Source organism: Oncorhynchus masou, chromosome 28, assembly GCF_036934945.1.
Source record: "Oncorhynchus masou masou isolate Uvic2021 chromosome 28, UVic_Omas_1.1, whole genome shotgun sequence".
NCBI classification, from domain to species: domain Eukaryota; kingdom Metazoa; phylum Chordata; class Actinopteri; order Salmoniformes; family Salmonidae; genus Oncorhynchus; species Oncorhynchus masou.
The window spans coordinates 64,777,036-64,802,594 of NC_088239.1; the positions used below are offsets into that span (position 1 = coordinate 64,777,036).

At 45.0% G+C, this 25,559-nt stretch overlaps 1 protein-coding gene across 4 annotated transcripts in view; it reads right to left on the reverse strand.

The window, feature by feature from the left end:
* Positions 1-25,559, reverse strand: part of tnca (tenascin Ca) — a 53,452-nt gene that overhangs the window by 18,980 nt on the left and 8,913 nt on the right. For all 4 annotated transcript variants that reach the window (XM_064942934.1, XM_064942932.1, XM_064942933.1 and 1 more), the window contains exons 2-6: positions 4,701-5,264; positions 2,796-4,109; positions 1,995-2,258; positions 1,531-1,646; positions 482-635 (exon numbers count right to left, since the gene is read on the reverse strand). In XM_064942934.1, coding sequence (XP_064799006.1) covers positions 482-635; positions 1,531-1,646; positions 1,995-2,258; positions 2,796-4,109; positions 4,701-5,184 — 2,332 coding nt within the window. In that variant the 5' untranslated portion in view covers positions 5,185-5,264. The remainder of the gene's footprint in view (positions 1-481; positions 636-1,530; positions 1,647-1,994; positions 2,259-2,795; positions 4,110-4,700; positions 5,265-25,559) is intronic.

The following is a 25,559-nucleotide window of genomic DNA, read 5'->3' on the forward strand; positions in this document are numbered from 1 at the left end:
AATTTTTAATGAAATGGCTTTTCCATAGACAAGGTAGCATAGTTCACGCTAGAAACCCATTTGACCTTAATGTATGGACTAAACAGTTGGCAGTAGAAGCTTACGGCAGGGCTCCTTGAAAGATACAAATACTCTCTATTGTAATATGCAGGCTGGGCTGAGACTCAGCTTTGTTCACTTTTGCAAAAAAGACTGTTAAACTGGACTGTGTGAAACGACAATGGGGGTTTAGCCACTTTTTCCATCTAATCCTCATGCCATGATTGACAGTTAAATTGGTCTGTTCAGTTGTTCCCCTGTCTGCTTGTGTGATTTGTGAGGTGTAGGTATTTTCCTTATCCACCCCATGGGATGTGGATGGTCGCCAGGATGAGTGGGAGAAGCCTGGTTTAGATTCATTCATGTATGGCATGACAATGTCAGAAGAGTTGGATTCCCAGTTTGCACATACAGATCTGCATTTGACATTACATAAGCTTACTGGTAGTGATGATTTTAGTAGACTGAGGTCCCCTGGTATTGTTCTTGATGACGCCCACTGAAACCTCGTACTCCTGACCAGGACCGAGCCCCGTCTGCTCATACAAGGTCTGGGAGGATGGAAGGGTGGTAAGGGTTTTCCCACTCTCCTCTTTCTGAAAGGACAAATACATACTGTTTTTAATATACAATTTCTGGAATCATACATGCTACATAGCCTACTTACATATCCAACAGGCTAACTGAGGTAAGCCACCAATTTGTCCTTTGGATCAACAAAATTAATATTTCACACAGTTAATGTTGAGTTAAACAATAACAATTGCTACAATATTAAGATTTCTCATGGTTATTTTAGCAGGTATTTGATGACCTCAGATTAGAATGCTGCAAACAAAGCCCATTTGGCCCATAGTAATAGGGATGAAGTGCTGATCATGGATTACAGGTCCTTACATTTTATGTATGGGGCAATAAAGCCCAAGCGCTGAGGAGAATGGGATTAGCAATAAACAGTGCTGAGCACGTCCTGGCTGCTGGCTGCTGTTATAACGAGGATGCAGCCCTTTGTGAAAATGAACTTGGGAACAATATGAAGGGTATTATGGGTTATGGCTGCCCAGACCTCTGCCATTAGCAGCTGAGCAGAAAACGTGCCAGTAATAATAAGCCCCCAGATTTGTGATCTGAGGCAATGCAGTTATTTTCCACGTACCGGTTCACATCAGCGTCATTCTTTAAAGTGTAAAGTACAGCACGCTTCAATAGTGTAATAGCAATTTGTGGTTTATTGTGTATGTTTAATTTTTAACCTTGTTATTTTGAGTTGTCTTAATTGAAAACTGAACTGACCCCAACCCTGATAGTTATTCTACTTCGCTGGACATGATAAATAGCCAAGTATTTCAAGATCTCCTCACTAAAAGAACAAAGCCAGCTTGTGAAAATCTGTCATCTTGTCCCTGCTGTTTAGTGGAATTCTAGGCAAGACCCAGCAGACATCACTTGCAGAGAGGTGGATAGATTGCAAAGAGACATAGACAGACTGACCGTGTTGCGGATGTAGAGCTCCCAGGCATCAAAAGGAATGTCCAGCTGATCCCACAGCACCTCTACTGAGGTCTCCCTCACCGATTTAAACTTCAAGCCTTCTGGTTCTGGCAGATCTGGCAGGACAGAGCGAGAGACAATAGTATGTTATGCCTGATGACAAGATATTGTGTATCGAGACAGTGTGTGGTTTCAAAACTTGTTAAGCATCAGTCAAATCTAGTGGTTGTGTAGGTATCACCTATTCTTAAAAAGAAAGCCTTGTGTAAACGTTGTGCTGTGAAATTTTCTCCACTGGACTGAATAGCATTCTGATTACAGTTAATATGCAAATGTTTTTTTTAAACATTTTTTTTCTAAAGTGGATCACATTCCCATGAACCCAGACTGCTCAGAGACCCAAGTTCTCACATCTTAGGCAAGATGTCTTATTACGCAAGCCTCGTTAAACGGACATGACCTACATGTGGCCACCCTGGCACTGATTGGGATGCTCTTTTTGTTGCTGAGGATGGCATAGACGTTGATCAGGTACTCGATGCCAGGCTCCAGCTCGCTGACAGTGGCAGCAGTCTTGTCTCCGCCCACTGTGAACTCCTGATACAGACCCCCAGGACCATTTGGCACGTAAGTGATCAGATACTCTGTCACCAGCATCTCATTATTCCAGGTCAGGTCCACTGTCTCAGTGGTGACCTCTGTTACGGTCAGGCCCTTTGGAGGGGAAACTAAAGAGAACGAGAAAGAAAGAAAAAAGAGGGACAGAAAATAGTTAGATTTTTGTGTTTTTTACTATCTCAGACACTAAGTTTCCCATGCCCTCAATATAATAATATATAATATACTGTATATATGCCATTTAGCAGACACTTTTATCCAAAGCCACTCAGCCACTAACAATCCTCCACACAAAGCTAATGCTTTCCCCAGACTCACATCTGGTAGTGGTTTGGACCGCCAAAGATCTTTGAGACAGAAGTACAGACAACTGAAATGCACAGCTTTTGGCATCAGAGGAAATCATAGATGGAAGTTTTAATCCTTTTTGTAAAACCCCTTTGAAATGAATTCAAATGGTATTTGGGGATTTTATTATGTTTTGAGAATAAAACATAATGGAAAAATAAGTAATTGGATTTAATGTGGCATTCAACCAGCACATGGAAGTATCAAGCATGCAATGTTAACAAATGAACTAAAACCCAATTATTCCGTTATTTTTTTCCTCTCAAATCAGTGGGTCAGTTGAATGAAACCATTCTTACCTTCTGAGCAGTCTTCTCCGATGTATCCCTCTTCACAGAGACATTGTCCATTCACACAGCGGCCTTTGTCCTGGCAGTTGTTGAGGCAGCTCAGCTCTCCGCAGTTGTCTCCCACGTATCCCTCCTCACAAATGCATTTCCCATTAACACAGAGCCCCCTGTTGTTGCAGTTATCAGGGCAGGTGAGTCCAGAGCAGTCGTCACCCGCATAGCTGTCCTGGCAGACACATTTTCCATCCACACAGTCCCCCTGGCCCAGGCAGTCATTGGGGCAGCGCTTCTCACTGCAGTCTTTCCCTGTGAGGCCCTCATCACAGACACACTGCCCGTCAACGCAGAGTCCGCGGTTCAGGCAGTTGTTGGGGCAGCTCAGCTCGCTGCAGTCCTCACCAGTGAAGCCAGCATAGCAGACACATTGGCCGTCCACACAGTCTCCACGGCCGTAGCAGTCCGAGGGGCAGGTCTTAATACTGCAGTCCTCTCCACCAAAGCCTTCATCGCATACACACTGTCCGTTGACACAGCGGCCCCGGTTGAGACAGTTATTGGGGCAGGAGAGCTCAGAGCAGTCCTCTCCCTGGTAGCCTACGTCGCAGTGGCACTGCCCATTGACACACTGCCCCCTGTTATGGCAGTTGTTGAGGCAAGCTAGCTGGCTACAGTCTTCTCCTTGGTAGCCAGCATCACATGCACACATGCCATTGAAGCAGGTACCTCTATCGTTGCAATCACTGGGGCAGGTGAGCTTGGAGCAGTCCTCTCCTGTGTAGCCAGCGCTGCAGACACACTGGCCGTTCACACAGAAACCATGACTCATGCAGTCGCTGGGGCATGTTGTCTCCCCACAGTCCTCCCCGGTGAAACCTTCTTCGCAGTAGCAGGTTCCATTGACGCAGTGTCCACGGTCATAGCAGTCGTTGGGGCAGATGAGTTCCGAGCAGTCAGAACCCGTCCAGGGCTCTTCACACACACACTCCTCATCTACACACTTTCCACGGCCTAGGCAGTTGTTCAGGCAGTCCGTCTGAGAACAGTCCTCTCCAATGAAACCCTCGGCACAGATGCAGACCCCGCCAATGCATTGTCCGTTCTCACCACAGTCCACTTTGCAAACCTCAAGCAAACAGTCGTTCCCGCCAAAGCCCTCGAAGCAGATGCATTTCCCGTCTATGCATCGACCTTGGTCCTGGCAGTCATTGGGGCATTCAGACTCAGTGCAGTTGGGTCCCTTCCAGCCAGGCTTGCAAATACAGCCACAGGTGTCAGCACTGTAGTTGCCACGGCCATTGCAGTAAGGCTTGGTCCCCACTTCACCTAAAGAAGCAGAGTTAAGTGATTACAACCCTCTGAATCATAATCCTGCCCCTCACCCCCCCAATCCACTTCTCTAACAAATGTAATTTAGAAATATTGTAATCAAGTATTATCATTATAGACCAGAGACATTTGAAACCCCAATTATGTCCTGAATAACAATCTTCTAATCAGCACGGAGTATGTCCATGCTTCGATGTTCATTCCATTTTCAAGAGCATTTTTCCCTGTAAAAGAGAAAGCACTGCTAAGCCCAACCCCACATTCAATTCCAGTGAAGCTTCCCAGAAGTTGAGTAAAACAGATGTCCCTCTGAAGGAAGGGGAGGTGATGAGGTGACAGTCATCCTAAGCATGCTATAATATACCAGGATTTCTCAACCCTTTAACCCTCAAAACACCCTAAACTTGTCCCAATTATATTATTTGCAGTATCCTAACTGTTGTGTTGTGTTTCCTAACCATTTATTTACCAGGTAAGTTGAGTGAGAGCACATGATAATTTACAGTGATGACCAGGGGAGAGGAGAGGGGTTGAATGAGCCAATCAGAAGCTGGAGGTGATTAGGTTGACATGTATACTGTACAGTACCTGTGACTGGCTGAGCGCTGCAGAAGCCAGAGTCTCCAGTAGTGCACTGATCTCTCAGCGTGGACAGCTCTCCCTCCAGAATCTCCAACCTGCTCAGGAGGTCCTTCAGATCCGGGAACCCTTCGGTGCATGCACACGCCTGCTGGGGAATGTTTATGCGGTGGGTGAAAACAATCTGGTTCTGCCCATCCATGGTATGTTCGGTGGTGTGGAGGCCTGATGGCGGAACTGCGTCCTGGGGCTCAAGGCTGGTACTTCCTGGTGCATCCAGGTCCACTGAGCACAAGGAGCTAGCAGGGACGTTGATGTTGTAGACATGGTTGAAGACCACTGGCTGGTCAGCACTGGGGAGGGTTATGTTGTCTCCTCCCGTGGCTGTCAGAGTTGCCCGTTTATGCCTAAGTATTTTTCTCACCAGCCCAGATTGGCAGAGGCTGAAAAGGAGAGTCAGGAAGAGGCAGCCTAGAATGCTTTTAGTACTCATGTTTGGCTCTCTTAACTGGACTCAGCTTTAGGAATATCGGGACAAAGACTGGCCAAATCTGGAAAAACAGTGTAGGGGCCCTGGAAGGTAAACAAAAAGCATTAAGTCAAAGATAGCCTCAATAACGCACATGGATAACTACATTTTCACAGGGTCACTCTGGGGAGACATCCATGACTGTAAAACTTGTAGAGGCAGACAATAACCTGTACACTCCGTGAACTACAAGACGGTAAAAATAGATCAACGAACAGTCAACATAACTTTTTTGTCCAGACTAATGGAGGTTGTTACACTTGAGCACCTGCACATTCCAACTGTATTCTGTCTATTATAGCCTAGATAACAGCACCAGTAAAACTGACAATGCTAAATCCGGACACTAAAGGCCATAACATTCCAGAGGGATGAAGTTTGAGTTGTAACGGCATCCAGTGTGTATGTCAGTAACCCCTTTAATCAATGGGTTTCACTCAGATGTAAATGAGAAAAGGTTAAAATATTTTCTCCCTCTCTTTATTTACATATTCTCACAGGGTGAACACTGTCTATATAAGTTGTGAGTGATTGACACCTAACCCTTTAGTGTATTTTCGCGCTGAGGAAAGCGACCACTGACTACCGACACGTAGCTCTCACGTCTGTAGCCATGAAATGCTTTGAAAGGCTGGTCATGGCTTACATCAACACTATTATCCCAGAAACCCACTCCAATTTGCATACCGCACCAACAGATCCACAGATGATGCAATCTCTATTGCACTCCACACTGCCCTTTCACACCTGGACAAAATGTGTTAATGCTATTCATTGACTACAGCTTAGCGTTCAACACCATAGTGCCCTCAAAGCTCATCATTAAGCAAAGGACCCTGCGACTAAACACCTCCCTCTGCAACTGGATCCTGTACAACATGACGGGCCGCGCCCAGGTGGTAAGGGTAGGTAACAACACATCCCCCATGCTGATCCTCAACACGGGGGCTCCTCAGGGGTGTGTGCTCAGCCCCCCTACTGTACTCCCTGTTCCCTCATGACTGCACGGCCAGGCACGACTCCAACACCATCATTAAGTTTGCTGATGACACAACAGTGGTAGGCTTGATCACCAACAACAATGAGACAACCTATAAGGAGGAGGTCAGAGACCTGAACTTGTGGTGCAAGGACAACAACCTCTCCCTCAACGTGATCAAGACAAAGGAGATGATTGGGGACTACAAGAAATTGAGGACCGAGCACGCACCCATTCTCATCAACGGGGCTGTAGCTAATCAAATGGCTACCCAGACTATTTGTATCCCCCCCCCCCCCCGGAATGCTGCTGCTACTCTCTGTTATTATCCATGCATAGTCACTTTAATAACTCTACCTACATGTACATATTACCTCAATTACCTCGAAACCGTTGCCCCCGCACATTGACATTGACTCTGTACTGGTACCACCTGTATATAGCCCCGCTATTGTTATTTACTGCTGCTCTTTAATTATTTGCTCTTCTTATCTCTTACTTTTTGGGGGGTATTTTCTTAAAACTGCAATTTCAGTTAAAGGCTTGTAAGGCTTGTAAGGCTACACCTGTTGTATTCGGCGTATGTGATAAATAAAATTTGGTTTGATTTGACTTGACTGAGCCACAGTGAGTCATTGTAGGTTTGCGACTTTTTCTCCCGCTACCTAAACCTTAATATACGCAGATTACTTTTGCATCATGGGACATCTTTGGAGACTTGTGAAGTGTCAGTTGCATGTTAAACGACTGAGATCAAGCTAACCACAGACAGTAATTTTAGCTGGTAATGAATTAATTACATTTTATGTTTGTGCTTTTCTAATAACCCATTTCTGTGTTCATGCAAGTGACTGATTGATATCTGCAATTTGGCAGTACACCCAGAACCTTGTTTTGAGAATGAAATGGATATCTTAGTTTCAGGTTCTCAGCTTGGAGAGAAGAAGCCTCATGAAATATTGGTCGGTTACATTCATTAACCAAACGTTAATGATGAATTAAGTATGAATAATGAATAAGCTAAATCATGTAAAAAATAACTTGGCTGTGTAAGCAGTACATAAGAGAACTAATGGAACTGCCCTGGTGGAGATCACTTCAGACCGGTACTTTATGCATCTAAGTTTGACTGTGACCTCTCCAGCTTGCTGACAATGAAAACAATGTACCATGTGTAGAATTTCCATTGCACACCATTTCCTTGGTCCAACAATTGTATATACACTACCGTTCAAAAGTTTGGGGTCACCTAGAAATGTCCAAATTGATCAGAAATACAGTATAGACATTGTTAATGTTGTAAATGACTATTGTAGCTGGAAACGGCTGATTGTTTATGGAATATCTACATAGGCGTACAGAGGCCCATTATCAGCAACCATCACTCCTGTGTTTCCAATGGCACGTTGTGTTCGCTAATCCAAGTTTATAATTTTATAAGGCTAATTGATCATTGGCCCTTTTGCAATTATGTTAGCACAGCTCAAAACTGTTGTCCTGCTTAAAAAAGCAATAAAACCTCCCTTCTTTAGACTAATTGAGTATCTGGAGCATCAGCATTTGTGCGTTTGATTACAGGCTCAAATTGGCCAGAAACAAGTAACTTTCTTCTGAAACTCGTCAGTCTATTCTTGTTCAGAGAAATTAAGGCCATTCAATGCGAGAAATTGCCTAAAAACTGAAGATCTCATACAACGCTGTGTACTACTCCCTTCACAGAACAGCGCAAACTGGCTCTAACCAGAATAGCAAGAGGAGTGGGAGGCCCCGGTGCACAACTGAGCAAGTACATTAGAGTGTCTAGTTTGAGAAACAGATGCCTCAAAAGTCCTCAACTGGCAGCTTCATTAAATACTACCCGCAAAACACCAGTCTCAATGTCAACAGTGATGAGGCGACTCCGTGATGCTAGCCTTCCAGGCAGAGTTCCTCTGTCCAGCGTCTGTGTTCTTTTGCCCATCTTAATCTTTTCTTTTTATTGGCCAGTTTGATATATGGATTTTTCTTTGCAACTCTGCCAAATGTAATATTTTATTAAGGTAAAATAATGTGAATACATTATGGTTAATAAGTGATAAGCAGTAATGGGCAGTCACTACCGTCATGGGGCTTTTATTAATTGTTTTATGTGTTACAGCATTCAATCCACATAATGCATAGTGCATTTAATGTTACCATTTTTTATCATAGACAAAATCGAAAACCGTGATTATTTTTCAATAATCGAACCAAACCGACGTCAAAAAACACTAATCGCTCAGCACTACCATGCGGTAAATTAGTTAATACACCAATAAGATTGAGTCTAAACCTCTCTACCAATAACAGCTAGTTTTCAGTTTTCCCCACCCCACTCAGGCAACTCCCAGACAGTCCAAGCAAAATTCTTGTTTAAGAAGTTGCCATTTTAGTTACTTTTTGAACATTTTAAGTTTCACGTTCGTAATATAGAGGAGACCAAGGCGCAGCATGATATGAATAAATTATTATTTTAATAAAGAAAGAACACTAAACTGTTACGGATACAGTTATCCTGTGTGTGTGTATCCTGTGTGTGTGTGTTTCTTTTCTCTCCTTCTCCCCTCTCAGGTGAAAATCATCACTCCCCAATCAGTCAACAATCAATCATCAATCAGAAGACACACCTCCTCCTATTTCCTGACCTATCACAATTCCTTCCCCATGGTTTAAAAACCCCATCATTTGTTTGTTCTGGAGCCCAGCTCAGCTCAGCTCAATCTCTCTGTAAATGTCATGTCTGTAGGTCTCTGTGTTTCACTCTCGCTTTGTGTCTTAACCTCTCTTTTGTTTAAGCACCTCATAGCACTTTGTCATCACCTGTGAGTATTGTTTTTGGTTATGGTGTTTGTGTTTTTGTTGCTGGTGGGAAGAGAGGGAAACCAAGACAAGTCACCCATGGGCATACACTACCCGTAGGTGAACTTTGTTAAATACACTAGTTAGAACTGGGCGGACCACCCACTGTATTTTTGGTTAGTTAGTTAGCTGTTGTTAAAGTAGGCTAGTCTAGCTTAGGGGTGTTTTTGAATACTTATTGTTTCTTTCCTTGGGTCCAGCTCAGCCCCTTTTCCTGCTCCCCCCATTACCGTGTGTTTTATAAATAAACCTAGAGTTTGACGGTAGATTTCTGTTGTCGTGGTTATTTCGTTCACACTTTTACTTTGTCACAATAATTTGCATGAGTTATGTTACGAGTCTCATTACCATCCCCCCCTAGACTGTCGGGCCAAAAGGGATTCGTAACATAAACAAACAAAACGACCTTGACGCTATATAGACCGAGTGCTGACATGCAACTACACATAGACAATAACCCACAAAAACCAAAATGGAAAATTGGCAACCTAAATAGGATCCCCATTCAGAGACAACGATAAACAGCTGCCTCTGATTGGGAACCAATTCAGGCCACCATAGACCTACATTACCTAGACATACAAAAACCCTATAGATATACAAAAACTGTAGACAGGACAAAAACACACATATACCCACCCTCGTCACACTAACTAAGGTCAGGGCGTGACAGTAAGGTTCATAATTGTTACCCAGAAATCATTTGATATCGAGATAAAAACGGATGCATTGGACCTTTAAGATATGTGTTTACAATAGTTTATTGATACGCCCGTGCATCAATCTAAGTTACATAATAAAAAAAATGTCTCAATCCACTGTATCCGCCTATGGCCGAGCTTCTGCAGTGTTTGTCAGACCCGAGACATCTCAAAATGGGTCTTCTCACAAAAATGCTTGTGGCCTACAAACTACTACAAACCAGGGGAGGCTCTCACGAACATGATGGTGTTCTTCGTTTTTCTCTGTCGTGATACTCTTCTCAAGGTAACCCAAACAAATGCATGGAAGTGTGTAGGTAGTTTTGTGCTAACAAAAATAAGGGGTTAAATATGTGCCCAAAAATATATATATTTTCTGAGCTTTCTTATATAGATATAGGACAGACACCTCATTCTTTATGATTCATTTTTTGGTATAGGTATATCTTTTTGGGGTACCAAAAGTGTCACGCCCTGATCTGTTTCACCTGTCCTTGTGATTGTCTCCACCCTCTGCAGGTGTTGCTGATTTCCCCCAGTGTATTTAGCCCTGTGTTTCCTGTCTCTCTGTGCCAGTTCGGCTTGTATGTTTTTCCAAGTCAACCAGCGGTTTTTCCATTCTCCTGCTTTTTGCTATTCTCCTTTTTCTAGTCCTCCCGGGTTTGACTCTTGCCTGTTTCTGGACTTTCGGAAAAGCTGACCACGACTCCATTTTGTTGATCCCTGCCTACAGACAGAAACAAAAACAAGAAGCTCCCGCGCTGAGGTCTGTTCAACGCTGGTCCGACCAATCTGATTCCACACTCCAAGACTGCTTCCATCACGTGGACTGGGATATGTTTCGTATTGTATCAAACAACAACATTGACGAATACGCTGATTCGGTGAGCGAGTTCATTAGGACATGCGTTGAAGATGTCGTTCCCATAGCAACGATTAAAACATTCCCAAACCAGAAACCGTGGATTGATGGCAGCATTCGTGTGAAACTGAAAGCGCGAACCACTGCTTTTAATCAGGGCAAGGTGACCGGAAACATGACCGAATACAAACAGTGTAGCTATTCCCTCCGCAAGGCAATCAAACAAGCTAAGCGTCAGTATAGAGACAAAGTAGAATCTCAATTCAACGTCTCAGACACAAGAGGTATGTGGCAGGGTCTACAGTCAATCACGGATTACAAAAAGAAAACCAACCCCGTCCACGGACCAGGATGTCTTGCTCCCAGGCAGACTAAATAACTTTTTTGCCCGCTTTGAGGACAATACAGTGCCACTGACACGGCCCGCAACCAAAACATGCGGACTCTCCTTCACTGCAGCCGATGTGAGGAAAACATTTAAACGTGTTAACCCTCTTAAGGCTGCAGGCCCAGACGGCATCCCCAGCCGCGCCCTCAGAGCATGCGCTGACCAGCTGGCTGGTGTGTTTACGGACATATTCAATCAATCCCTATCCCAGTCTGTTGTTCCCACATGCTTCAAGAGGACCACCATTGTTCCTGTTCCCAAGAAAGCTAAGGTAACTGAGCTAAACGACTACCGCCCCTTAGCACTCACTTCCGTCATCATGAAGTGCTTTGAGACTAGTCAAGGACCATATCAGCTCCACCCTACCTGACACCCTAGACCCACTCCAATTTGCTTACCGCCCAAATAGGTCCACAGACGATGCAAACTCAACCACACTGCACACTGCCCTAACCCATCTGGACAAGAGGAATACCTATGTGAGAATGCTGTTCATCAACTACAGCTCGGCATTTAATACCATAGTGCCCTCCAAGCTCGTCATCAAGCTCGAGACCCTGGGTCTCGACCCCGCCCTGTGCAACTGGGTAGTGGACTTCCTGACGGGCCGCCCCCAGGTGGTGAGGGTTGGCAACAACATCTCCACCCTGCTGATCCTCAACACTGGGGCCCCACAAGGGTGCGTTCTGAGCCTTCTCCCGTACTCCCTGTTCACCCACAACTGCATGGCCACGCACGCCTCCAACTCAATCATCAAGTTTGCGGACAACACAACAGTGGTAGGCTTGATTACCAACAACGGCGAGACGGCCTACAGGGAGGAGGTGAGGGCCCTCGGAGTGTGGTGTCAGGAAAACAACCTCACACTCAACGTCAACAAAACTAAGGAGATGATTGTGGACTTCAGGAAACAGCAGAGGGAACACCCCCCTATCCACATCGATGGAACAGTAGTGGAGAGGGTAGTAAGTTTTAAGTTCCTCGGCGTACACATCACAGACAAACTGAATTAGTCCACCCACACAGACAGCATCGTGAAGAAGGCGCAGCAGGGCCTCTTCAACGTCAGGAGGCTGAAGAAATTCGGCTTGTCACCAAAAGCACTCACAAACTTCTACAGATGCACAATCGAGAGCATCCTGTCGGGCTGTATCACCGCCTGGTACGGCAACTGCTCCGCCCACAACCGTAAGGTTCTCCAGAGGGTAGTGAGGTCTGCACAACGCATCACCGGGGGCAAACTACCTGCCCTCCAGGACACCTACACCACCTGATGTCACAGGAAGGCCATAAAGATCATCAAGGACAACAACCACCCGAGCCACTGCCTGTTCACCCCGCTGTCATCCAGAAGGCGAGGTCAGTACATGTGCATCAAAGCTGGGACCGAGAAACTGAAAAACAGCTTCTATCTCAAGGCCATCAGACTGTTAAACGGCCACCACTAACATTGAGTGGCTGCTGCCAACACACTGACTCAACTCCAGCCACTTTAATAATGGGAATTGATGGGAAATTATGTAAAATATATCATATATAGCCACTTTAAACAATACTACCTAATATAATGTTTACATACCCTACATTATTCATGTCATATGTATACGTATATACTGTACTCTATCATCTACTGCATCTTTATGTAATACATGTATCACTAGCCACTTTAACTATGCCACTTTGTTTACATACTCATCTCATATGTATATACTGTACTCGACACCATCTACTGTATCTTGCCTATGCTGCTCTGTACCATCACTCATTCATATATCTTTATGTACATATTCTTTATCCCCTTACACTTGTGTCTATAAGGTAGTAGTTTTGGAATTGTTAGCTAGATTACTTGTTGGTTATTACTGCATTGTCGGAACTAGAAGCACAAGCATTTCGCTACACTCGCATTAACATCTGCTAACCATGTGTATGTGTGACAAATAAAATTTGATTTTGGATTTGACTCTGTACCTGCCTGCCTTGACCACAAGGCTGTCTGCCACTCTGTACCTGCCTGCCTGGCCACAAGCCTGTCTGCCACTATGTACCTCCTGGACTCTGATCTGGTTTTGACCTTTTGCCGGTCCACGACCATTCTCTTGCCTACTCCTTTTGGATGAATAAACATTAAGACTCCAACCATCTGCCTCCTGTGTCTGCATTTGGGTCTCATCTTGTGTCATGATAAAAAGGGGTCCTAAAATTCTAAATCAAATAGCAAAATAATTAAAATAATTACATATGTTAGTTTAGTAAAAGACCCCCACCACCCAACAGCTTTTAGAGATTAACATATGCACCCTGAGACCTGAAATAACTTCCCCCTCGGAGCCAAAGACCCAGGGAGTGAACATTTACTGAGCAACGGACATGGAACAGGACAGGACAGCATCTGGACATAAACACATAACATTAAAGCAGACACAGGGAACACACGGGGAAGCAGACAGAACTAGGGAAGGCAATCAACAAAGGGAAGGAGTCCAGGTGAGTCAAATGAGCGTTGCTGCGCGTAATTAAGGTGACAGGTGTGCAGCCTGTCGCCCTCGAGCTCCAGAGAGGGAGAGCAGGCATGACACCCTGCCTATTTCTAGTTTCATGTTGCACCTCTGTACCCATCAAAAGTGAATACGGATGTAGGATTTTTACTGTATCACCCTGTTGTTGCAGGAAATGCAAACATCTAGCGTATTTGATGTCTACAAAGGCTTCTAAAGTTTGTAATTTCCACTTAAAAATGTCAGACTTGATTTATGCACCAACCCCTACAAAAATGTAAATGAATTGCAATCCACACAATAATTGTCATTTCCTGTTGCTGCAGGGTTATTTGCCTGCTGTGAGAAAATGCTCAAAAGAAGATCCTATCGGTATATACCGGGCATGTTCACAGCAAATGGTCATGATGGAGGACTTTTGATCTACAAAATTGTGTTCCATAGGATTTATTTAACTCCACACTGTACATGTTGGTCTTACCAGCTGTTTCATGCATTAAACTGGGGATGCATACCCACACACATAGGGCCAGATCCTAGCTTGAGAACTGAATATGTAAACTGAACTTGCATTAATTATGCTTTAGGAAGATGGCCAAAGACTGCAAGAAGTGGAGATCTTCTGTTGCTGGTCTATGCACCAGCTGTCATGATGGATATGAGTGGTGCATTTGGGGCAACAGTTTGAGTTACTTGTACATATCTCATGTTAGGATTCAGCCAATAGTCTATATTCCCACCGGCCACTGCAGATCACTCTGATGACTTTATATGCTGGACACTGTAGTCCTGTAATTTGTGGGAGACGGATTGGAAGAAACATCAAACGGTTCTTCTCCCTCAGCATGGGAAAACAGTGGGGGATGACTGAGTTTAGGGTTTCCAAAGGTTGGGTGGGTGTGAGGGGAGACACTACTGTAGCAAGACCCTGGTTGATCCATTGAAGGTATGCCAATCCACAGGTCTGGTAGGATTGATCATGCCCACCCATATTTCCTAGTTAACAATAGACTGCAAATTCAGCAGTTGACACAGAGAGTTACTCACCCCCACTGATTTCCATTTGAACATAATAAATACTACTTGACTACAGGTTATGTTACAGCCCACATGCTTTCACGTCATGCCTGATCTAAGACAGTTTTATGTTGTACGTAATATAACAAGCCCCCAGATGAGGCAAAAGAAGCCTGACTGATCAATCAACATTATTGTGGCTATCAACTCCTTTCAGGTTTTAAAATAATTGAAAAGAAAAATATATATTTTTTTGCATATCCCATCAGTGATACGTATCACAGTAGACTCTGCAAAGTTGACAGCTCAAACGGCAAGGGATCGAGGTTTCACGCAGAGTGGAAAGGTGGCACGCCAGACCTGTAGAGATGAGCCAACCCATGACAGCTCACTATAGACTCTGTCAGCTCTTTGCAGAAAGACCATTCCAGAGCATCTATTTTTGCTAATCTCTGGTTTCAGTGGAAATAATGTTATAGCAGGCCCATGGCTCAGTCGGTAGTACACCTGTGATGGCAATTCCAGCGCTCCTTTTCCATTCCCACCCTATCTGCCTCTCAAATTTCTTTCTTCCACTGTCTTGGAATGAGTGAGGCATTTCTCCCCACCCAGTAATTGGAGGACTCATTGTTTGGGTTATGTTATAGTGGATGCTCTGTCTACTGTTTCAGGATAGTGTTTAGTATACACACATCACAAATTGACCCCATAAGTTATTTACCACATTTGTAGGTAAATGCTTCACCAGAGATTGTGAAACCAACGACCTCTGTGTCACATCTGCTCCTGCCACGCCCTCTAGTGCTCATCCGGTGTCTCCTTGACCTGCAGCCACTCCCCCAGTGCTCTCTCCCTCTCTCTCTGTGTGTATGTGAGATTGTGTGGCCGGAGACAGGTGTGCTGGAGTCAGAGCAGATCCCCACCAGCTGCAACCTGTTCCATAATCAAGACCTCTACAAATACTCAGTCCTGCCACATCCACACTGGTAGATTGTAATCGCTGCCAGTCAGTCCATGTTTCTAGCCATTTGTTCCTGTTATGGCTGTTTTCCCTTGCCTGACACTGTTTTCCTCTCCGCTACAGTTCTGCCCGCTCTAACTCTGGCCTCTGTCTCCAGTCCGACTTCTCGTCAGGTCTGCTACTACTGTCCTGGATTCCCCACTCAACGCTCCCTTAGATTCCCCTCCGGACCTGCTTACCCTGTCCCCACACCTCTCGCTCCAGCCTCAGCCTCGGCACCTGGTTTCCAGCAACCTGCCCGAGCTTCCCCTAGCCTGCACTCAATATTCCCCCCGTTTCAATAAATGCCTTGGTTACCTCATCCCAGTCTCCTCATCTGAGTCTGCTCTTGGGTTCACCTGTTCCGCTCCACGTGACACTCTGCATCAATATGGAGTCTGTATTTGTCAGTTTCTAACTCAAACATGCAGTTAACCTGGCTGATTACAAGGACCCCATTATTCCCTGGAAGCAAGGATACACTACAGAAACTTGTATTTGAGGTTTAAAAAAGCTTCTGAAGTTTAATTTTCACTTAAATGTCAGATTTTCCCTTACAAAAAATGTATCAACCCCTACAAAAATGTCTTAATTATAATCCACATAATTCACATTTCCTGTTTTAGTAAACTGGCTCAAATTAAGATCCTACACAAATATTGTTGGATCTAAGACTCTTGATTTACGGTCTCTGTGGATGATGAGTGGACCACATGTACGTACTTTTCTTAGTTAGCAATACCCAGAAATTCCAGAGTTTAGCAACTGACATATTTTAGATTAATTGTAACCTACATTGCTTGCTTTTCTTGAAAGGGTTAGAAGTTTGTGTTGGCTGACCTCTTCCCTGGTGAGGGTAATAGGTAGAAAGGGTAGTATACAGCAAATTTGTATATAGATGTGTATATGTATATATTTTTACACCACCTTAGTGTGTATGTCACCCACCTTGAATTAAACTAACACTTTTCAAAGTGTTGATAAACTAACACTCCAAGAGTGTTGGGTCCCTAACACCATGGGTGTTGAAATTTCAGAGTTAAATTAACACTTTATAAGAGCTGCTGCTGTAACACTTTCTCAGTGTTAGGGAATCAACACCTGTGGTGTTACAGTGTTGTTTTAGCTCTGTAGGGTGTAAAGCCTTATTTGCATATTTATTTCTGAGGGTGCCTTTCGAGTGAATTTTAGATGTACCTGTACCACCCATGACTGTGTTTGCTAGTGGTTGTGAAATAGTTCATTAATGGTTACACAGAGCATCTGCACTGACCCTGTCTTGCACTGAGTCTATGCAAACTCACATGACTATACAATACACACTATACATACACACACACCCACACACTACACTGACACTCAAAGCCCACACACGTTCATATACACTACATACACACACACACACACACGCATGCCGAAAACACACACACAAACACACGCATTTCATGATTAAATCTACCGCCTTTGCATTTGGAGCATGTGTCAAATAAAATCTGATTTATATCATTCCTATTGGAATCGAGACAGAGTTAGGATATCCAACAACTGGAACTTTTACTCACCCGCAAACTGCAGATAGAATGACTGGCAAGGTAGGGAAGATTGATGAACGAGACTACCTAAACCATCTCAACTGGAACAATCATCTCAATAACAAGTGAAATAAGTCCAACCACTTAAAGATTGGATTATTTTAGAAACATTTGTTATTTATCTTTGTGTAGTATAAGAAAAATGAATCAATTGATGTGCATATATATATATATTTAACAAACTCATCTAAAAAGCAACCTGCAACAAAACATGCTGGGAAATATAGCAATGATACCCCTCCCATATCATTTTTACTCAATGTTACCGGTAATTAACTCAATTCAGTTGAGTTACAACAACACCACCTGGTGTTGATTCCACTGTGATTCAAATAACACTTTATTTATTCACCGCAGGTGGCGTCAATTTCAATCCCACTGATGTTAACCCCACTAGAATCAACACTCAGATATAACACAAAACATTTTACCTCAACACCCAGATTTTAACATCTGCAAATGTGCTGTGTAATGATGAAACGGGGAAGTCCAAATGATGGGATTTCATTCATTCATGAGTTGTATCAGAAGTGTATGGTTTTGCTGTGTTTGTGTTTGAAATTGAGAGCAGCAGGGAGGTTTTCCCTATCTTTAGTTCTAATCTCTTGTAGATTATGGGAGGATGAGTTAAAAAGGCAGTAAGTTTAAGTGTGTGTGTGTGTGTGTGTGTGTGTGTGTGTGTGTGTGTGTGTGTGTGTGTGTGTGTGTGTGTGTGTGTGTGTGTGTGTGTGTGTGTGTGTGTGTGTGTGTGTGTGTGTGTGTGTGTGTGTGTTTTGGGTTGGAAGAGATAAGGATGTAACAGATTCCATTTCTATCTGCTAGGAAAGAATCTTAGTGGAGGGTTTGAAGTTAACTGCAAGAGAAATATTGATGATATTCACACCTATTAAAAATCCCAGAACAAATTATAATTATTTGTTTGAGTTTGAGACACATAATTCAGATTCAGAATGGGGTTGATCAAGGACATCCCCTTTCACCATGGGATTTAGGGAGACGTTCGTTAGAAAGAAAAAATAAATAAATATCAGTGTTTTCTTTAAAACAGAATTACTGGAGCCTTATAACTCTTCTCCCATCCTGGCGTGGAACTGTGAACTTTCCCACATGGAAAACAGGGATGAGGAATGTTGGCCCTAGATCCAGGACATCTGTTTTGCCTTGTCCAAGACCAAGGCATTAACACACGAGTCATACTGTATGTCCAGACTGGGGCAGCCTTTATGCTCAGACACTTTAGCAATTAGCTAAATTCCCCCTGAAGCTTAAGACAAGCTTTCCTGCAGGTCCAGGGTTACTTATATCACAGCTGTATCACCTTTCTGAGAAATGGGCAGCCTGGCTGCTCGATTCAGAGCATTATGGTCTGTCCCATATGGGGTGACACAGGCGGAGAAGAAATGAAAACTGTTAAAACCCGCTAAGGTCGATTCCCGCACCCACGCGGAAATGTAATTTGTATAATTTAAAAATCCCCATGAAAATCTGTCAGTTTAAGCTAGAAATATCTGTTTTTTTGCATTGTATGTGTCTCAATCCACAGCATCCACCTACAGTATGTAACACTTTCACAGTGAAAGGTGACATAGCTAGAGCAGTGTTTGTCAGACCATGAGACATACCAAAAATCAGACTTCTTACAAAATCGTCTTCAGCCTACAAACTATTATGACCCCTCTATGGAAAGATGAGACTCCTTTTTGCTCTACGACCCCCACAAGCGTCTTGTAATTCGTCTGAAGTCCGAACTGTTTGGGCTACACACTAACGTGACCCCTCTGTGGAAGGATGAGTCTCTCACAAACACGTACATGTCAGTTGTTTTGCTCACACAAGACTCCTCTGTAGGTCGTCAGTATCAGTTGTAAAAATACCCCCCCCCCCCACGCCCCTCCTCGGCATAGACAGGGCTTAGAGTCTAGGGGGATATTATTAATTAAATACATCATTCTTCCCACACATCAATATATATGTTTTTATTCATTAAGATGCTGTTGAGTTTATTTGTCTCAGACAGTAAATATTATTTTGTTGAGCAAATTAAACCAAATGTGTAGTCTTGCAGCACAATCCCTTTACAAACAAAGACATAGTCCCGTAGGCACTGTAACCATGGTTAGTCTTTTGTATCTCTAACTCAACAATTCATTGATTCCATTGGAGGCAGAGAGAGCAAAGTTCTCTTCACCACTATCACTCATCACTACCACCTACACACAGACACAGTGAGTAGGATCTGGTGTCTATGGAGTCTTCAGTTCTCGCTCTGTATTTCATAACACCATATCCATGGGAACGGTTTGAGTGAAGCGCGGCAAGGTGTACCTCTTATGGAAAACAGTCTCTAAACTCTTGTCTCAGCGGCGTTAACAGCATGTCAGGACTTCCCGGTTTGTGCCAGACACAGCCGTCGATCATCCACATCTGCTTGTTTGCTCATTTCGTTTTCCCTTGGGATTTTTTTTTCCGTTAATGGGAACAGGAAGGGCTGATTGACCAAGCTGCTGGAACAGCTGGGGAATCTTTCCACTTAGTGGTTGAGAGTGTAGTGAGTGCAATACCTGAGGTCATGAGGTGACTTGTTGGTTCATACAAACACATACATACACAAATTCACACACACACATGCACAGACACATGTGATCATGCAGTTGCATGCACACACACAGATCTCTCCCTCATGTGAACCATAACCCATACACACATACACAAACACCTAATTTTCATTAGACTGTGCATCCCTCCATCTGCATACAGATGAACGTAGGTATTACTAAATGGTTGTGCCTGGTTTTGCTGTTGTAAAAAATAATTGAGATGCCAATAAGTAGTAGTAAACTCTGCCTCGCCCTGAGTTTGAGATATGGCATGCATTGCAGGGTCATATGTTTCCGATCTGATCTGTATTGTTACATTATGTTCCCAGTGCCTGCTGCACAATGAAATAGAAAGTCTTCACTCCACCTCTGAATTTTATCAATTATCATTATCCACAAGATAATGCTACAAACAAGTGACAAAATAAAATATAGAAGCTCGACAGTAGTTGACAATAATTAGGATGTCATTGAATAATCACATTGCCTCATACGTTTTGTTTAAGTAGCGTGTGGGGTTTTATGCTTGGCAGGATATCGCAGCAGATTTACTACTGCTTCATTGGCAGATCCCCAAGAAAGTGAGAGCAGTGAATAAAAAAGCTGAACATTTTCACAGGCCGTTTGGAACCATCTGCACCCCAAGTCCCACACGCAACTTGTTACACACCCCGTCTAGACACCCCAGCAGATTTATAGTGCCAGGCCCTGATATCAAAGTCTTTATGCGCTCCTTGACACAGATCTTGCATAACCCGTGCCCCATACATGGCCATGTATATTCTAAGATGATCAAATAAAATCAAGAATTACATCATCAGTCGATCAATCCACATGAGTATTGCAGTCATGTTTTTCCATACAGGGATGTCATTATTTTATTCAATAGGATGTGGATTGAAGGTTCTGGGTTAGTTCTCTGGTAAAGCAACAGCAGATAAAGAGTAGAGAAGGGTCAGATTAATTCAAAATGGGTTTTCTTTACCTGAATTGAAAGATAGTTTGATAGGGTACATACAGTTGGACTAGACATGATTCCACATGAACAAAACATTTTTGGGGTCATGTAACAGAAAGATTTACATTTCTATCTGATCGGTAAAGATAACTAGAGAGAAACTGCATATTTGAGGCGTCACACTCTCTACTGAGTGGAGGTCAAAATGACAGGGAAATACCTTCTCCAAAAGCAGGACAGGCCCTGAGGCAAAGGCCTCAAGGGGGCCACTATACCACCAGTCTCCCCCCTCCCCCTGAACACTTGCACGCCCATGACAGAGGCCTGTCCAGCCACACATCCCCCACACCAACAGAGGCCTGTCGCTTTCTCTCTGTTAAGCAGCCCCATAGCAGAGGACCCATAAAGCATCTGCCCCTCCACCTCATGACCCTGACTGGGGCCAAGTAGTAACTAACAGATGTCCCATTCAAAATTCACCACGTGTATGAGGTGACCTCTTCTTTGAGTTTTGGGGGAAGTGTGACTCCACAGATAACAGTTTTTCTCAATGCTTGGTCATGTTACATGGTATTTGGGTTTTTGTGTTAAAGGTTGACAGCAATGATGATTTAAATGCCCGAAGTAGCTAACTTATTTTACTTATAGTAAGATTAGTTAAGAATACTGCCGACAACAGTTACTGTGTAAGTTGTCTCGCATTCCGATACCTTCAAAATCACATCGTTTTCACGCCTCCCTTGGAGGTCTGGAGAATTGTGTTTTGGAAAAGCGTTTTGAATGGTCTCCCAGCAGCAATATTTTAATTGGATGTTACATTTCAAGAACCCTCCCCCCACACACTTGATGAAGGGGGTGGTACATTTTATGCTCAACACTGTTTTCCGACCAGGTAGGACACATTTTGTAGAAAGTTGTTCTTTACGCTAGTTAGTTTGCAACATTGGCAATGAAAACACATGGCATGCTCCCCATAACTCTCCCCCTCTCCGTGTGTGTGTGTGTGTGTGTGTGTGTGTGTGTGTGTGTGTGTGTGTGTGTGTGTGTGTGTGTGTGTGTGTGTGTGTGTGTGTGTGTGTGTGTGTGTGTGTGTGTGTGTGTGTGTGTCATTGTGTGGGCGGGGACAGGTGTGCTGGAGTCAGAGCAGATTCCCACCAGCTGCAACCTGTTCCATAATCAAGACCTCTACAAATACACAGTCCTGCCACATCCACACTGCCAGATCTTTGCCCAGTCAGTCCGTGTTTCTAGCCGTTTCTTCCTGTTGTGGCTGTTTTCCCTTGCATGACACTGTTTTCCTCTCCGCTACAGTTCTGCCCGCTCTAACTCTGGCCTCTGTCTCCAGTCCGACTTCTCGTCAGGTCTGCTACTACTGTCCTGGATTCCCCACTCTACGCTCCCTTAGATTCCCCTCCGGACCTGCTTACCCTGTCCCCACACCTCTCGCTCCTGCCTCAGCCTCCGCACCTGGTTTCCATCAACCCGCCCGAGCTTCCCCTGGCCTGCTCTCAATCTTCCCCCCATGTTTCAATAAATACCTGTGCCTTGCGAAAGTATTCCGCCCCCTTGAACTTTGCGACCTTTTGCCACATTTCAGGCTTCAAACATAAAGATATAAAACTGTATTTTTTGTGAAGAATCAACAACAAGTGGGACACAATCATGAAGTGGAATGACATTTATTGGATATTTCCAACTTTCTTAACAAATCAAAAACTGAAAAATTGGCCGTGCAAAATTATTCAGCCCCTTTACTTTCAGTGCAGCAAACTCTCTCCAGAAGTTCAGTGAGGATCTCTGAATGATCCAATGTTGACCTAAATGACTAATGATGATAAATACAATCCACCTGTGTGTAATCAAGTCTCCGTATAAATGCACCTGCACTGTGATAGTCTCAGAGGTCCGTTAAAAGCGCAGAGAGCATCATGAAGAACAAGGAACACACCAGGCAGGTCCGAGATACTGTTGTGAAGAAGTTTACATTTACATTACATTTTACATTTAAGTCATTTAGCAGACGCTCTTATCCAGAGCGACTTACAAATTGGTGAATTCACCTTCTGACATCCAGTGGAACAGCCACTTTACAATAGTGCATCTAAATCATTAAGGGGGGGGGGGGGTGGTGAGAAGGATTACTTATCCTATCCTAGGTATTCCTTGAAGAGGTGGGGTTTCAGGTGTCTCCGGAAGGTAGTGATTGACTCCGCTGTCCTGGCGTCGTGAGGGAGTTTGTTCCACCATTGGGGGGCCAGAGCAGCGAACAGTTTTGACTGGGCTGAGCGGGAACTGTACTTCCTCAATGGTAGGGAGGCGAGCAGGCCAGAGGTGGATGAACGCAGTGCCCTTGCTTGGGTGTAGGGCCTGATCAGAGCCTGGAGGTACTGCGGTGCCGTTCCCCTCACAGCTCCGTAGGCAAGCACCATGGTCTTGTAGCGGATGCGAGCTTCAACTGGAAGCCAGTGGAGAGAGCGGAGGAGCGGGGTGACGTGAGAGAACTTGGGAAGGTTGAACACCAGACGGGCTGCGGCGTTCTGGATGAGTTGTAGGGGTTTAATGGCACAGGCAGGGAGCCCAGCCAACAGCGAGTTGCAGTAATCCAGACGGGAGATGACAAGTGCCTGGATTAGGACCTGCGCCGCTTCCTGTGTGAGGCAGGGTCGTACTCTGCGGATGTTGTAGAGCATGAACCTACAGGAACGGGCCACCGCCATGATGTTGGTTGAGAACGACAGGGTGTTGTCCAGGATCACGCCAAGGTTCTTAGCGCTCTGGGAGGAGGACACAATGGAGTTGTCAACCGTGATGGCGAGATCATGGAACGGGCAGTCCTTCCCCGGGAGGAAGAGCAGCTCCGTCTTGCCGAGGTTCAGCTTGAGGTGGTGATCCGTCATCCACACTGATATGTCTGCCAGACATGCAGAGATGCGATTCGCCACCTGGTCATCAGAAGGGGAAAGGAGAAGATTAATTGTGTGTCGTCTGCATAGCAATGATAGGAGAGACCATGTGAGGTTATGACAGAGCCAAGTGACTTGGTGTATAGCGAGAATAGGAGAGGGCCTAGAACAGAGCCCTGGGGGACACCAGTGGTGAGAGCGCGTGGCGAGGAGACAGATTCTCGCCACGCCACCTGGTAGGAGCGACCTGTCAGGTAGGACGCAATCAAGCGTGGGCCGCGCCGGAGATGCCCAACTCGGAGAGGGTGGAGAGGAGGATCTGATGGTTCACAGTATCGAAGGCAGCCGATAGGTCTAGAAGGATGAGAGCAGAGGAGAGAGAGTTAGCTTTAGCAGTGCGGAGCGCCTCCGTGATGCAGAGAAGAGCAGTCTCAGTTGAATGACTAGTCTTGAAACCTGACTGATTTGGATCAAGAAGGTCATTCTGAGAGAGATAGCGGGAGAGCTGGCCAAGGACGGCACGTTCAAGAGTTTTGGAGAGAAAAGAAAGAAGGGATACTGGTCTGTAGTTGTTGACATCGGAGGGATCGAGTGTAGGTTTCTTCAGAAGGGGTGCGACTCTCGCTCTCTTGAAGACGGAAGGGACGTAGCCAGCGGTCAGGGATGAGTTGATGAGCGAGGTGAGGTAAGGGAGAAGGTCCCCGGAAATGGTCTGGAGGAGAGAGGAGGGGATAGGGTCGAGCGGGCAGGTTGTTGGGCGGCCGGCCGTCACAAGAAGCGAGATTTCATCTGGAGAGAGAGGGGAGAAAGAGGTCAGAGCACAGGGTAGGGCAGTGTGAGCAGAACCAGCGGTGTCGTTTGACTTAGCAAACGAGGATCGGATGTCGTCGACCTTCTTTTCAAAATGGTTGACGAAGTCATCTGCAGAGAGGGAGGAGGGGGGGGGGGGGGATTCAGGAGGGAGGAGAAGGTGGCAAAGAGCTTCCTAGGGTTAGAGGCAGATGCTTGGAATTTAGAGTGGTAGAAAGTGGCTTTAGCAGCAGAGACAGAGGAGGAAAATGTAGAGAGGAGGGAGTGAAAGGATGCCAGGTCCGCAGGGAGGCGAGTTTTCCTCCATTTCCGCTCGGCTGCCCGGAGCTCTGTTCTGTGAGCTCGCAATGAGTCATCGAGCCACGGAGCGGGAGGGGAGGACCGAGCCGGCCTGGAGGATAGGGGACATAGAGAGTCAAAGGATGCAGAAAGGGAAGAGAGGAGGGTTGAGGAGGCAGAGTCAGGAGAAAGGTTGGAGAAGGTATGAGCAGAGGGAAGAGATGAAAGGATGGAAGAGGAAAGAGTAGCGGGGGAGAGAGAGCGAAGGTTGGGACGGCGCGATACCATCCGAGTAGGGGCAGTGTGGGAAGTGTTGGATGAGAGCGAGAGGGAAAAGGATACAAGGTAGTGGTCGGAGACTTGGAGGGGAGTTGCAGTGAGGTTAGTGGAAGAACAGCATCTAGTAAAGATGAGGTCGAGCGTATTGCCTGCCTTGTGAGTAGGGGGGAAGGTGAGAGGGTGAGGTCAAAAGAGGAGAGGAGTGGAAAGAAGGAGGCAGAGAGGAATGAGTCAAAGGTAGACGTGGGGAGGTTAAAGTCGCCCAGGACTGTGAGAGGTGAGCCGTCCTCAGGAAAGGAGCTTATCAAGGCATCAAGCTCATTGATGAACTCTCCGAGGGAACCTGGAGGGCGATAAATGATAAGAATGTTAAGCTTGAAAGGGCTGGTAACTGTGACAGCATGGAATTCAAAGGAGGCGATAGATAGATGGGTAAGGGGAGAGAGAGAGAATGACCACTTGGGAGAGATGAGGATCCCGGTGCCACCACCCCGCTGACCAGAAGCTCTCGGGGTGTGCGAGAACACGTGGGCGGACGAAGAGAGAGCAGTAGGAGTAGCAGTGTTATCTGTGGTGATCCATGTTTCCGTCAGTGCCAG